Source organism: Heterocephalus glaber, unplaced genomic scaffold, assembly GCF_053883595.1.
Source record: "Heterocephalus glaber isolate CG9 unplaced genomic scaffold, H.glaber_assembly_v1.0 deba00001547, whole genome shotgun sequence".
In the NCBI taxonomy this organism is placed as follows: domain Eukaryota; kingdom Metazoa; phylum Chordata; class Mammalia; order Rodentia; family Bathyergidae; genus Heterocephalus; species Heterocephalus glaber.
The window spans coordinates 12,461,980-12,476,385 of NW_028258340.1; the positions used below are offsets into that span (position 1 = coordinate 12,461,980).

At 35.0% G+C, this 14,406-nt stretch overlaps 1 protein-coding gene across 14 annotated transcripts in view; it reads right to left on the bottom strand.

Annotated features, from left to right (window-relative positions):
• Cfap47 (cilia and flagella associated protein 47) overlaps window positions 1–14,406 on the bottom strand; it is a 512,210-nt gene that overhangs the window by 87,251 nt on the left and 410,553 nt on the right. For all 14 annotated transcript variants that reach the window (XR_015442441.1, XM_087189881.1, XM_087189880.1 and 11 more), the window contains one exon: window positions 5,984–6,155. Coding sequence is in view for 13 of the 14 variants with exons in the window: in XM_087189881.1 (XP_087046007.1) it covers window positions 5,984–6,155 (172 nt within the window). In the remaining variant the exon portion in view is untranslated. The remainder of the gene's footprint in view (window positions 1–5,983; window positions 6,156–14,406) is intronic.

A 14,406-nucleotide genomic window follows, 5' to 3' on the forward strand; every position in this document is an offset into this window, starting at 1 on the left:
TTTCGAGATCTATATTGAACAGGAGTAGTAATAGTGGACATCCTTATCATGTTCCTGATTATAAAGGGAAAGCTTTCAGGTTTTCAACATTTAATATGATGTTGGCCATTAGTTTGTCCTAAATGGCTTTTATCAGGTTGAGATAAGTTTCTTCTATAACTATTTTCTCCAGGGTTTTTATCATGAATGCATGTCAGATTTTTTCCCAGGCTTTTTGTGATTTTATTAAGATGATCATGTGATTTTTTTTGTTCTTCCTTCTATTCATGTGATGTATTAGATTTATTGATTGGCACATGCTGAACCATCCCTCCAACCTTTGGATGAAGCATATTTGGTCGTGATGTATGATCTTCTTGATGATTTACTGCTTTGTGTTTGCCAGTATTTTGTTGAGAATGTTTGCATCTATTACATTAAAGAAACTGACCTGTAGTTCTCTTTTTGGTTGAGTCCTTCTCTTGTTTGGGAATCAGGCTAATACTAGATTTCTGAAATGACATTGAGACTACTCCTTTACCTTCAGTTTCATTTTAGGGCTTGAGGAGTATTGGCATTAGATCTTCCCTAAAGTTCTTGTAGAATTCACTGATGAATCCATCAGATTTTGGTTTTCCTTAGGTGGTAGTTTTTAGAAATTACTCCTTCAATTTCATTGCCTGTTATTGGACTATTCAGAATCTATATCTTCTTGATACTGCTTTGGTAATTCAAATGTATCTAGGAATCTATCTATTTTACATGGATTCTTTAATTTAGTGGACTACAGGTTCTCAGAGTAGTTACTAGTAATCTGATTTTCAGTGGTATTGTGATTTCACCTTTCTCATTTTTAATTTGTTTTATTTGTGCCTTTTCTTTCCTTTTATAGTAATATTAGCTAAGGGTTTGTCTATTTTGTTTATACTTTTGAAGAAGCAGTTTTTCAATTCATTGGTTCTTTGTATTTTTATTTTTTAGTCTTAATTTCACTAGTTTCTGCTCTGATCTTTATAATTTCCTTCCTTGTACTAGCTTTGGGTTTGAGTTGTTCTTATTTTCCTAGAAGCTTCAGGTGCATGATTAGGTTATTTATTTGTATTTTATCTGTTTTTCAGATTGGGGCATTCACAGCTACAAAATTACCTCTTAGGACTGCTTTCATTGTGTCCCATGAGTTCTGGTATGTTGTATTGGCAGTATAATTTGATTCTAGGAACTGTCTTATTTTTTCCTTGATTTATTCTGTAACTGACTATTGAGGAGTGTATTTTTTTTTTTTTTAGTACTGGGGATCGAACTTGGGTCCTTGCGCCTGTGCAGCAGGCTGCAAAACCACTGAGCTAAATCCCCAGCCCCCTTGGGGGCTTGTTGTTTGAGTGTGTTGTTTAATTTTCATTCATTTGCATGATTTCAATGGTTTCTTTTTCCATTGATTTCTAGTTTCATGCAAGATTATCTATAATGTGTATAGGATAATTTTGATTCTTTTGCATTTACTTAATGTTTTATTGGCTAATATGTGACCCATTTTGAAGAACATGCCATGTGCTGCTGGGAAGAATATGTATTCTCCTTTTGTTGGGTGCAACACTCTAGATATCTATTAAGTCCATTTGTTCAGGGTTTTGTTTCAATTGTGACATTCTTTGCTGATTTTTTTTTAGTTGATCTATTTGTGACAGTGGGGTGTTGAAGTCTCCCATCATAATTGTGTTGTGTTTATCTGGTATTTTATCCCCAAGGGTGTTTGTTTTATGAAGTTAGGCATGCCATTGTTTGGATTGTATATTATTATAATTGTTGCATTTTCTCTTAACTAATATGTAGGGACCTTCTTTGCCTCTTCTGATCAGTTTTGGCTTGGAGTTCACTTTGTCTAAAAATAGGATAGTTACACCTGATTTTTGGGGGATTTCCATTGTATGGAATATGTTTTTTATCTTTTGATTTTTAGTCTGTGAATTCTTTTTTGATTAAACATGTTTCTTGTATATCTCATTTTGTTGAGTTTGTTTCTTCATACATTATGCCAATCTGTGTCTTTTGGTTGGAGAATTGAGAACATTGACATTAAGAGTTATTACTAAAAATTATTGACTTATTCCTGTCATTGAGTCATTTTCATGTTGCTGATTTCTTTTTTTTTCCCCCTTCTGCTAAATTGGTCATCCTTCTTAGTGTATTCATGCTACTAGAGCTTTTGGCATTGTTAGTTTCATTGTCAATTTCTCAGATATCCTTGAGAATTGTTTGTAGTGCTAGTCTGGTTGTCATGAATTTCATGAGGTACTCTGCATCAGACACTTCTGCCCAGTAGTAGCAGGCTATAGCAGCACAAGCTTCTTGCCCCTCCATAATTTGGCTGTGTTACATTGGACATAGTCCAATAGTCTGAGTTCATTTCCATCCAAGGTCAACTGACTTCAACTAAATTCTTCCTTTCTGAATTAACCTTTTGTTTTCTTCAGCAATGATATGCTAGTGCCCTCATTCTACAGTCCTGCCTGCATGATACTTGTTATCAGCAGGTGTCCCAAGGCCTCCCTGCTTCCTCCCTTCCCACACTGGTAATGAATAGACACTGGATGTCCTGGGAAGTCTTTGTCTTTGCTGCCCAGAGCAGCTTAGATCAGCCGAAGACTAAGTTTCTCTTAAGTCTCTGTTTCTGTGTCTTTATTTCCCACTTTCCTATCTAGCGGATGTGGTACTGGCTTGCAGGAGGCCAGGACCATTGCAGGGGTCTCTGGTAATGTCCCCTTTCCCTTTTCCTGTAGTATTTTCTTTATGGAAATACCTTTTGCCTCCAGCAATTTTGAAAGATATTTTTTTCAGGACATATAAGTCTGATTTGGAATTTCTTTTCTTTTAGAGCTTGCAACACTTCACTCCAAGCTGTCTTAGCCTATAAAGTTTGTGTTGAGAAGTCTGTGGTAATTCTATTTGGTTTACCTTTTTAAGTGATTCATTGTTTATTCCTAATAGCTTTTAAAATTCTATTCCTCTGTTGTACTTCTGGAATTATGACTATTATGTGTCGTGGAGATGTTCTTTTTTTATCTTGACTATTTGGGATTCTACATGCTTCACCTATTTGCATGTTTAATTTTTTCTTTATATTTGGAAAGTTTTCTATTCTTTCTAAACAGGTTAATTATGCCATTTATGCTGTCCTCTAATTTTTCACTAGTTGTAATTAATCTTAGATTAGTCTTTGAGTCATCCAGAAGGTGTTGTATCCATTCTTCATGTTCTCTTCTCACTTTCCAGGTGTCTCTGAATAACTGGTCTTCGACTTCAGCCTTCTAGTTCTGACATTCTGTCCTCACAATGCTGTCCATAATTTACTAACATTTTTAATCCCCTGGATTTCTGTTCGGTTTCTTTTCATGAACTATAATTGTTTGCTAAACTGGTCTTTTGTGTTTTTGTATTATTTTGTTTAGCTCTTCCAGTATTTTATTAGTGCCTTCTAAAACCTTGTTGATCATTTTATATGTTAAGTCCATTATCTGTTTAGTTATTTTTTCTTTGAAGGCAGCTAGTACCTAATTGATTTGTTTTTTCTAATGTTCTGTTATCCTATCAAAATATTTGGCCATGTGGCTGTTGATTTCCTTTCTCTCAGTTCTTCATGGATCACCTTTAGGGGAGTTTGCAGTTTTTGGAGGCATTTTGCTGCCTTGTCTTCTTATGTTTCTGAGGGTTTTTTTTTTTATTTTGGGGCTGATATTTTGGGGAGCTTATAGTGGAAGGACTTGGTTGATAGTATGAAGATCTCTTTAGCTAGTGTCTGCTTTTCAGTGACATAATCTTGGCATGGCTAACTATAGGCAATTGCCTCTGCCCCAAGGTCTGACCACCTCCATTAATTCGAGATGGGAAGATGCAGTGTAACTAACCCAGCATCCAGTTCTCTGGGAATGGATTTTAGTATTATTAGTAACACAAAAGCAATCTGGATATTGGCATAGAGAGAAAATCTGTTATTAAAAATCAATATGCCAAACTGCCAATAGCAAAAATATCAGCAACAATAATATCATTAAAGACAAAGTAGATACTGACATCACAAAAGAACCAATAACTTACCACCCTTAAGCATGGAGAAGAGGTCTATAAATATAGCATAAACACTAAAACAGTAAGTATTAACACAGTAAGTACTACTAACACAGTATCTACTAAATGGGACAACAAAATCTCCACTAACAATAGAAAAGAATTCAACAGTAATACCATAGAGTTATCTAAGTATCAAAAAATTTATAAAGTGTAATGGTTATACTAGGAAAGAAAGGAAGCATGAGAGAACGAAAGAAAAAAATTGAAAAATTAAGCAATGGAAGATAAGAAGGAGAGAAAAAGAGAAAAAGGATCCTATTAAGGAGTAAAAGGAAATGAGGTAAACTTAGAAAAGTGAGGCAGAATAGAACAAATGAGAAAAAGAAGAAAAAGGGAGAAAAAAATAAGACCAAAAAAAGGAAAATATTCAACCTGCAAAATTCCAGTGAAGAAGGAAGTGAAAATAAAGAAAAAAAAGAGTTCAAAAATTTTTTTCTCTGTAATTTGAACAAGTGATTTTTTACCAGGATCCACAGTTTGAAATACAGATAGTCATGGTTTTCCCTCCCTAGCCTTACTGCTGTGGGTTTGTGAGGTATCTTGCTATTGCAGATGCCCCTTTAACCACTAACTCAAGGGTATAGCAACCATCCCAGACCAGGCTTGTACTTGATCATAATGGTAGATGGGGAAAAGCAATCAAACCTCTGATCTGTGCTGGATGTAGGCAGGAGGGAAAGGGTTCAAGCAGACTGTTGTACTCAGTGCCAACATTTTCAAACCCAGCAGTTTCTGAAAGCTATATAATAGGTTTTGCTTTTCATCCTGGAGGGCAGGATCCTGTTTCCTCCCTGGCCTGAGGTCACACTGCTCAGTGGGTCTATTTCTAGCCTGCACTCTCCAGGACTGTTTCCCATAGCTTTATCACCCAATTGTGTAGCACTTGAAACCCTGAAGTCAAGTTGTTTTTTAGTTGTTCTGAGGCTCAGTCTTAAATAATCACCCTTTTCCTGAAATGGTACCTCAATTAATGACTCTCTGGCAATGTTGCAGGCACTGCATTGGGTTCCTTATTAAACTTGCCTCCATGTAGAAGAAATCACTTTCAGAGTAATACCCTACACTGCTTTTGCTGTTTACAATAGCTGTGGAGTTTTCTTAGGGTAGCACTGCTGGCTCAATCTATTGTTTCTCCTTGGAGTCCCTAACCCTGGGAGCTTACTTTGTGTTTGGGGAGATGGTTTCCCCTCCTTGGGAGCTGCGGTAAGCTTTCAGACAGCTTCATTATTTTTTCCCTTTGTGTCTGTTATTTCAACATCTCTGTAGATTCTAACTTTCCTGTCAGTTCTTCCCCAATTCCCAGAAATACACTTCTCTTTTTTTCCTCTTTATGCTAAGTTGTTATTTTCCAGATGTCTATATTCCATGTCCCATACAGGGTATATTTTGCTATTTATCACTATTCTCCCATTTTGGGTCCCAGCAAAAGCCCATTTTTCTTACAGACCAATGGGATGTACAATGTTATCCATTAAATTGTAGTGAAAGCAGTTGCAATGTTCAACAAAGCTAGGCATATTCATCATTTGAACTGGTTCTGTTCTGAGATGTAGCATCAAGAAATATCACACTGCTAATGTACAGTATGTGGTCAGTTTTTTAAAATAAAGATTTTATAAAGAGGACTGCTCTTTTTTTGTTAATATGATACCCTAGAGACCTTAGGAAGACCATAGTTCTTGAAATATACCTTATAATTCCAACCATTTGGATTATTTTACATAGCTTATTAGCTATAAATAATCAAGCCCAGAATATTTCTCTTAATAATATCAAAGAAATACAATTTTCCAAATAATGAAATATCGAAAGAAAATCAATATTATTTAGTTTAATTTAATAATTTTTTTTGAAAAAAGGGGAAAGAAAGCAGGTTTACCTGAATGGTCTCTGTGGTGTAAATACTAGCTTGAAGACCAATGATATCATCTCATTTTGGATATCATAACATTGTGTGCTCAAATATAAATCCACAGTGGATTCCAAGTTAGACTTCATGATTTCAGATTCAAATTCTATTTCATACTTGAATACACGTATTTTGGGAACTACTACAAAAATCAAGATTAAAATATATTTCAATTTATTTAAATATGTATAGATTTAACATCAACTTGTATGTTAATATTAATCATGCATAGATATTTAGAGAGACAGTATATGTATTTTACTAGTACATGTACATTAATAGGTATATAATATTATTGTAAAGTTTTGTTAAAAGTAAATGAGTGAATATAAAACATAAATAAAGAAGATAATTCTCACTATCATTAAGTCATTACAATTCAAGCACGCAAAAACTAAAGTGAAACAAATTATGAATATATAAATTATGAAACAAATACTATCACATGTGCTCTGTATATGCATTAAAGTTCTATTGGTAAAATACACAAAGAATAAGGTTTAAATATTAATTTTAATAAAGTTTAAACAATACTGAAAGTGCATCTCAAACTATTTGACTTCTGGTATATTTTGATAAGAGGCTTTACTTTATGTTTTGTTTTTGAAATATTATAGACAATATGGTAAACAATATTTTCTCAGATTTTCAGAAAATTAACATTAGAGTTTTGTATAATGAGCATGAAAAATTCTTAAATCCATGACTATCATGTAGACAACAGTACTAATAAATACTAAATTTGCTCTTTATTTACATATAAGGATACAAAACTGCAAATAGAGTAGTTCACTGTATGAAGATCATGGAAGAAAGGTCAAAATACCATGAGTTGACCTAGTCCACAGTTGATCTAATTTCTAAACTCTCCTTCTGGTGTATAAAAGTAAAAGCTAGCCTTAGATTATGTAATTTGAATTTGGAACTGATAACTACTTTGAAGCAATCTTAAGATATACTGGATCACTTTTTACAAGTACATAATATTAACTTGTGCTACTGATAAACAGGTTGGGTATAACAAGTTCAATTTGCACTTAATTATTATTCATAGAAGTTTAATAAAATAAAATATAATACAGCAAGCCACATGCTCACAAGATCTCTTTTTTCTTTTTCCACACATAAAAATAAATCTCTGACCTCCTAAATTGCTGATTTTCATCCTTTGTACAAAATCAGAAATTTCTGTTCCTATCAATAACCATTCTATGATTTGACAAAATCTGTATCTGCATAAAATGTGTTTGTTTTGAGAATGGAACATGGCAATGTTTCATAAGAAGAAATAATCCATAGAGGGAGCATGACATTTAAGAATATTAGAGTCCTTTATGAGGTTATAAGATTTCCATTTTATTGAAGTATGATAATAAAGATTTGTTCTTTCAGTACTGGTGATCTAAAACAGGACCACATGCATGCTAGGCAAGAATTTTATCACTGATCTAAAGATAATTCCAGTTAAGGATTCAAATGACTGAATAGAGGAGGAGCCATGTTGTAGTTACTTAGAGAAAATCAACTAAAAACAAGGGTATTTGGGAGAAAGTGAGGGACATACATCCTGATGCCAAAATCAATCTGAAATAAGAGACTTGTAGATCAGACAAAACATAGGCAAAGGACTTTTTACAATGGCAAAGCAGCCTATAGGGTGCCCTGAGGGACCTCTGCCTGCATGCAGAGCAGAAACTGCCATTATGGGAAGTTTCAAAAAAACTGGTGGACTGCAGTAGCATGTCAAACTCAAGGCACATAGGATAGATTTGAGATATAAGGGGCCTTCTCTCTTTTGCCTTCCTCCACAGGATTTCTGCAGCCTGGCAGCAAATTTCACTGGCACACACACAATGGCACGTGACCAGGAAGTTTTGTTTTGTTTTTGTCTTTTAGCATAACAGCTAACTGGAACCTCTAGTGACAACAAGTTTAGCAACAGCACCGAGGGCATTGAAGGTAGTGAGTGGAACAGCACCACCCCTCCTGCACTGCTCCCAGTGGTGTGAGAGAGAGGGACATAGGACATACGCAGCCTTGGGCTGCAGCTGGACAAGTAGTAGGAAGTCAGCATTACTTCCACTCTGCTCCCAACTGCATAAAAGAGAAGAGAGAAGTGAGACCCAAGCAGCTTCTGCTATCTCTGCAGCAGCAGCAGCAGGGCCGGTGAGTCAGCCAACAGCACTCCCCTTGTCCTGTTCCCAGTGGCATGAGAGACTAGAGAGACATGTCAACAGAGTGGAACAGAGGAGGCTGTACAAGGGCTGCAAGGGGTCAACTGTACATGAGACTGGGAGCATCCTTGGGCTGTCTCTATCTGAGGGTATCACAGCAACTACAAGAGCAACACAGAGACAAACAGTAAGGAGGTGTGGGCAGGCCACTGAGGGACATCCAGAAAGTTGCTGGCTAAAGACTATGGCTCCAGCCCCAACATCAGGAGGCCAATATCAGCCCCACACCCAGCATTAATCCTGTACTACCCATTAAATCTGTACTACCCAGCACAGATTTGGGCTCTGACTTGGACACTAACTACTACAGAACTGAGGAAACCAGAGTAATTTTATTGTTTTCCTTTCTTTCTTTCTTTCTTTCTTTCTTTCTTTCTTTCTTTCTTTCTTTCTTTCTTTCTTGTTTGGTTGTTTAAGTTTTTACTTTTATTGTTTGTTTTGTTTTATTCATCTTTTTTCTCTCCATGCTTGGGAAATTTTCTGCCATATCTTCCGTAAACAGGTTTTTTATGTCATTTGCATTGTCTTCTTATTTTACATTGACTCCAATCATTCTTATGTTGTTCTTCTTTGCATCATCTTACAGCTTTTGCATTGATTGTCTATTATCCCTTGCTATCTTTAGCAAGTCTTTCTTTTCATGATTGCTAACTGCAATTTTGAAATATATTTCTTGATTTTATGATATTTTCATGAAAGTGAACATTATCTCTAGTCTCTTCAATATTCTTTTGCTTTCTCCTTCATTCTTTCTCTCCTATCTTCTTATTCAGTTTCTAAAAGGCTGGGTTATTATCTTTTGTCCTTCAACCTTGCTTCTACTACACTTCTCATTCATTTATTTTTTTCCCTATCCCTCTTAACTCACGCCCCCCCACACACATAGGGCAAAATCACTCCACTAAAGGGAAAGTCACTGCGTACAAGTTCCTGGTTTATGTTGGATTTTGTTATATAATAGTAGATCTTGCTCCTATGGTTAAAGATACCAAATTAATAGTCACCACAGTTTGTCAGTTTCTAGGCTGTGCATGATGCTATTGTTATTGCTCTCTGTACTACTTTAGCCAAGGTGTCATATCTGTTGTAATCAGTTGTTCTCCCCTTATATGATAACATTGTGATTGCCTAATCAACACCATAGTCCAGTACCAAAAGACTGGGTGATGAGCAAAATAGCCACTTCTCATCTCTAATTAATTGGGAAGGTAGGAACTTGGGACAGATGCAAAGGCCATCTCTGAGGAATAGACATTTCCTAGGTAATTTTTGACAGTAGTGATAAAGCTACCTACCATAAGCAATTTATGAGCATCAACACAGAAAACAAATTAAAATTTAAAAAATAGAGAATGACAAGACACAGAAGCAAAATGCAACCCCAGACCTCCAGGCCACCCAGGACAAGTCAAGGTGATGAGACAGAGGAAATCATAACCCACCCACCAGAATTTCCTAAAATGAGAGCTGTAAAAGAAAAAAAAGTAGAAAAAAGTAGTGAAAATCAGATCAGAAATAATCTTTCATGTAAAAAAAGAAATGATGATCATAATGAAGGATTTGCTCAGTGAATCTAGCGTAGACACAGATAAAAAATAGTGGAACTTAGGAAAATGATGGAAACCATGAATGTTCAACATAGAAAAGAAATGGAATCCATGGAACAGATTCAAACAGCTATCCAAGAGATTAAAAACTCCATAGAAAGTATACTCAGCCAAATGAACAAAGATGAGAAAAGAATATCAGGTCTAGAAGACAAAATTGCAAAAGTCCTACACCCAATCATGAAAAAAATCCTACAGAAAATTGGAATAGAGGGACTTTATCTCAATCTGATAAAAGCCATCTAGGAAAAAGCAACAATCAACATGATGCTAAGTGGTCAAAAACTGAAAGTTTTTACTCTAAAATCAGGAAAAAGACAAGGATGTGCACTATCACCACTCCTATTCAATATACTTCTAGAAACATTAGCCAGAGCAATTAGACAAGACCAAGAAATAGAAGGAATAAAGATAGGAAAGGAAGAAGTTAAATTACCATTACTTGCAGATGATATGATACTCTACATAGAAGACCCCATAAACTCCACCAAGAGACATCTAGATTTAATAATCAAATTCAGTAGCACAGCTGGATACAAAATCAATACCCAAAAATTAATATCATTCCTGTACACAAATAACAAAGAGAGAGAAAAATTTACGTAACCATACCTTTCACAATAGCATTGAAAAAATGAAATAATTAGCAATCTACCTAATAAAGGAAGTAAAAAATCTTTACTTTGAAAACTATAGTATTCTGAAAAGGGAGATCAAAGAGAATATCAGAAAATGGAAAATATCCCTTGATTTTGGGTAGGAAGAAACACCATAGTAAAAATAGCCATACTCCCAAAAATTGTTATACAGATTTAATGCAATCCCAATCAAAATACCAATAGCATACTTCACAGAATTAGAGAAAAAAATCCTAAAATGCATTCGGAACCAGAAAAGACCTAGAATATCCAAAACATTTCCAGGCAACAAGGACAAAGCAGGGAGCACCACAATCCCTGACTTAAAATTATATCTGAAAGTTACTGTGATAAAACAGCATAGTACTGGCAAAAACAACAAAAACAACAACAACAACAACAAAACAGATTTGAGGATCAATGGAACTGATTAGAAGAGCAGAAAAATATTCCAAAAAAACTCTGCCACCTTATCTTAGACAAAGGGGCCAAATACCTCCACTGGAAAAAAGACAGCCTTTTTAAAAAATTGTGTTGGGAAAATTGGCTTTCCACAAGCTGAATAAAACTAGACCCATGTCTCTCACCATGCACTGAACTAAAATCAAATTGGATCAAAGATCTAAATATTAAAACAGAAACACTAAATCTGGTGGAAGAGAGAATAAGTAGAACTCTTGAAGATACAGGAATAGAAAAAGACTCTATAAACAAAACCCCAATCACAAGGGAAGTATTACAAAGAATCAAATACTGAGATCTCATGTCATTAAAAAGCTTTTGCACAGCAAAAGAAATCACCAGCAGAGTGAAGAGACAACCCACTGAGAGGGAAAAATTTTTGCCAGGTACTCCTCAGACAAAGGACTAATATCTAGAATATATAATGAACTAAAAAAAACATGCCCTTGAATTTAAAGACCCAATCCAAAAATGGCCATCTGAAATGAATACACGCTTCTTAGATGAAGATTAGAAATGGCAAATAAATGTATGAAAACATGTTCAACATCACTGTTCATTTGGGAGTTGCAACATAAAACAATGCTGAGATTCCACCTCCCTCCAGAAAGAATGGCTATTATCAGGAAATCAACCAAACAAATGCTGGTGGGGCAGTGGGGAAAAAGGAACCCTTCTCCACTGTTGGTGGCAATGTAGACCATTGCAACCACTATCAAAATCAGTGTGGAGATTTCTCAAAATATTAAAACTAGCTGTTACATTTGACCCAGTTATTTCCCTTCTGGGTACCTTCCCAAAAGAATTAAAAGCATCATATCACAGTGATATATACACACTCATGTTTATAGCAGCACAGTTGTAATACAAAAATCTTGGAAACAGGACAAATGCCCATCAACTGATGTATGGATAGAGAAGATAGTTTTTATATATAATGGAGTACCACTCAGCCATAAAGGATAAACTTGAGACATTTCTAGGTAAATGGATGGAACTTGAAAACATACTCTTGAAATAAATAAGACACACGTGTAAATATTACATTATTTCTCTGGTGCGAGAAATTGAAAGTTAAAATAAGGACCAAAATGTATAATAGATATTGTGAAACAGGAAGAAAATGTTTAAATGGGAAGGAGACCTAGGAAAGGAGGAGGAAGAAAGGAAGGGAAAAAATGGAAACACAGCTTTTATATATAACTAATGGAAGAAGGGTTGAAGGGAGAGGAAGGGAATGGGGCAAAAAAGATGAATCAATATTTATCATGTGCAGGTACAAATTCCCTATGATGAATGCGAAAGATATTTTTTAAAGAATATCCTGTATATAGTTGAGATGTGTTTCTGCTTAATTGTTGAAGTCTTTACAGAAAAGGTGGTATCAGAATAAAACTGGAAAATGAGAACATAATTTTTGTTTCAGAAGCTTTGAGGCCCTTGTACAGATCTGTGACTACAGCTGTCATAATTTCATACATAAGAAGGTTCACTGGTGTAGAAAATATCCATGATTATTGTCCAGGGGGCCAAAGGTGAAGCCATTAGAAACCATTGAAATGAATGGTCCATTTTTTATCTTCATGGATCTTATAATAAAAAGAAGAGACCCCACAGTCATTGTCAATACCACATTTTAAAAATATTTTTGAGGTTTTTGACCAAGGTGTTAAAAACAAATAATAGAAAAAAGATAGCCATTTTAACAAGTTCTGTTAGCAAAACTGGTTATCAATGTGCAGAATAATAATTCTAGATCCATATCTCTCACCTTGTACTAAAATAAAATCAAAATGTATCAAAGACCTGTATATAAATGCAAAAACACTGAAATCTTCTGGAAGATTAAATAGGGAAAACACTTGAGGAAGTAGGCATAGGCAAGGATTTCCTGAGCAGAATTCCAATTGTGCAAAAAATAATACCACCAATCAACAAATGGAATTATATTAAATTAAAATGATTTCACATAGCAAAACAATCAATCAACGGAGTGAAGAAACAATCCACAGAATGGAAAATAATTTTTCCAGCTACTCCTCCAATAAAGTTAATAACTAGAATACTTAAGAATTTGAAAAAAATAGACCCCCCCCATAAAGCATGCACAAAAACAAACAAACAAACAAAAAATCCCAGCAAATAAAGTGAATGGAGATTTCTCAAAGGAAGAAGTACAAATGTCCCATAAAATACATGAAAAATTGTTTAACATCCTTGGCCATTAGAGAAATGCAAATCAAAATAGCACTGAGATTCCATTGTACACCAGTAAATGGCTATTATCAAGGACACAAACAAATGCTAGGAAGGAAATAGAGGAAAAGGATCCCTCTATACTGTTGATGAGAATGTAAATTAGTACAACCACTATGGAAATGAGTAGGAGAGTCCTCTAAAAACTAAAAGTAGAAATTCCACTTGACCCACCTATTTCTTCCCTGAGTATCTTTCCCTAAATTAAAAGACATCATATTATAGTGATACATTCATACTCATGTTTAATTCAATTATGCATACTCATGCGCAATTCAAATATCTACATTATGGGTACAACTTAGATGTCCAACAGACATGTGGGAAAGGAAAATATGGTATATATACGTAATGCAGTATTGGTCATAAAGAAAGGTAAATCTGTGTCATTTGAATGAAAGTGAATGGATCTTGAGACCATAATGTTAAGTGCAGACACTGCATGGTTTGTCTTATATGAGAAATCCAAAATGTAAATAATCAAAGAGTAAAATAAAGAACAGATGGTAGAAAACAGGGGGAAGATTTTTTGGAGATGGGGAAGAAAATACTGGGGAAGGGAATTCTGGGGAAAGAAGTGGGAAGAGAGGAGGGGAAGAGAGGAACAGGGAGGAAATAAAAAAAATAATTAAGATATATATACTTCTGTGATAACCTATGGAAAGGGGATAAAATGATCAAGATATGATCTATATATGTACCAATTCCCCAAAACAAATATAATTATCATGTATTGCAAACATATAACAATAAAATATATATTTCTGTGGCAACTTTTACCACAGAGAAGTTAAGAAGACTATGCAAGCACAGTCCTGGAAATCTGGTTGCTAAGGATTCCTGTTGAAGATATCAATGTACCAAAACTGAAGGATAAGTGAAGGTTAAGTGGAAGGAAAGAGGGAGAAAATGGTTTCTACTCATTGGAGCAGACTGTGAGAACTGTTTATGCTAGAAACCACTAAGTCCATTAGAGGAAAGAATTATGTGGACAGAGTATAGGGAATGGGAGGAGCTTGTTAAAAATGAAGTCAGCAAAAGAAGCAAGAGCTAGGCCATGCAGGATATGAGGAGGATTTGTGACTTCTTAGACTAAGGACAGTGAATTAGTGATTAGCATCTATTCAACATTTGGTTTCTGTAACACTGCACTTTTTTCACAGATGATCCTTTTGTGTAATCCGAAGAAATTTGAC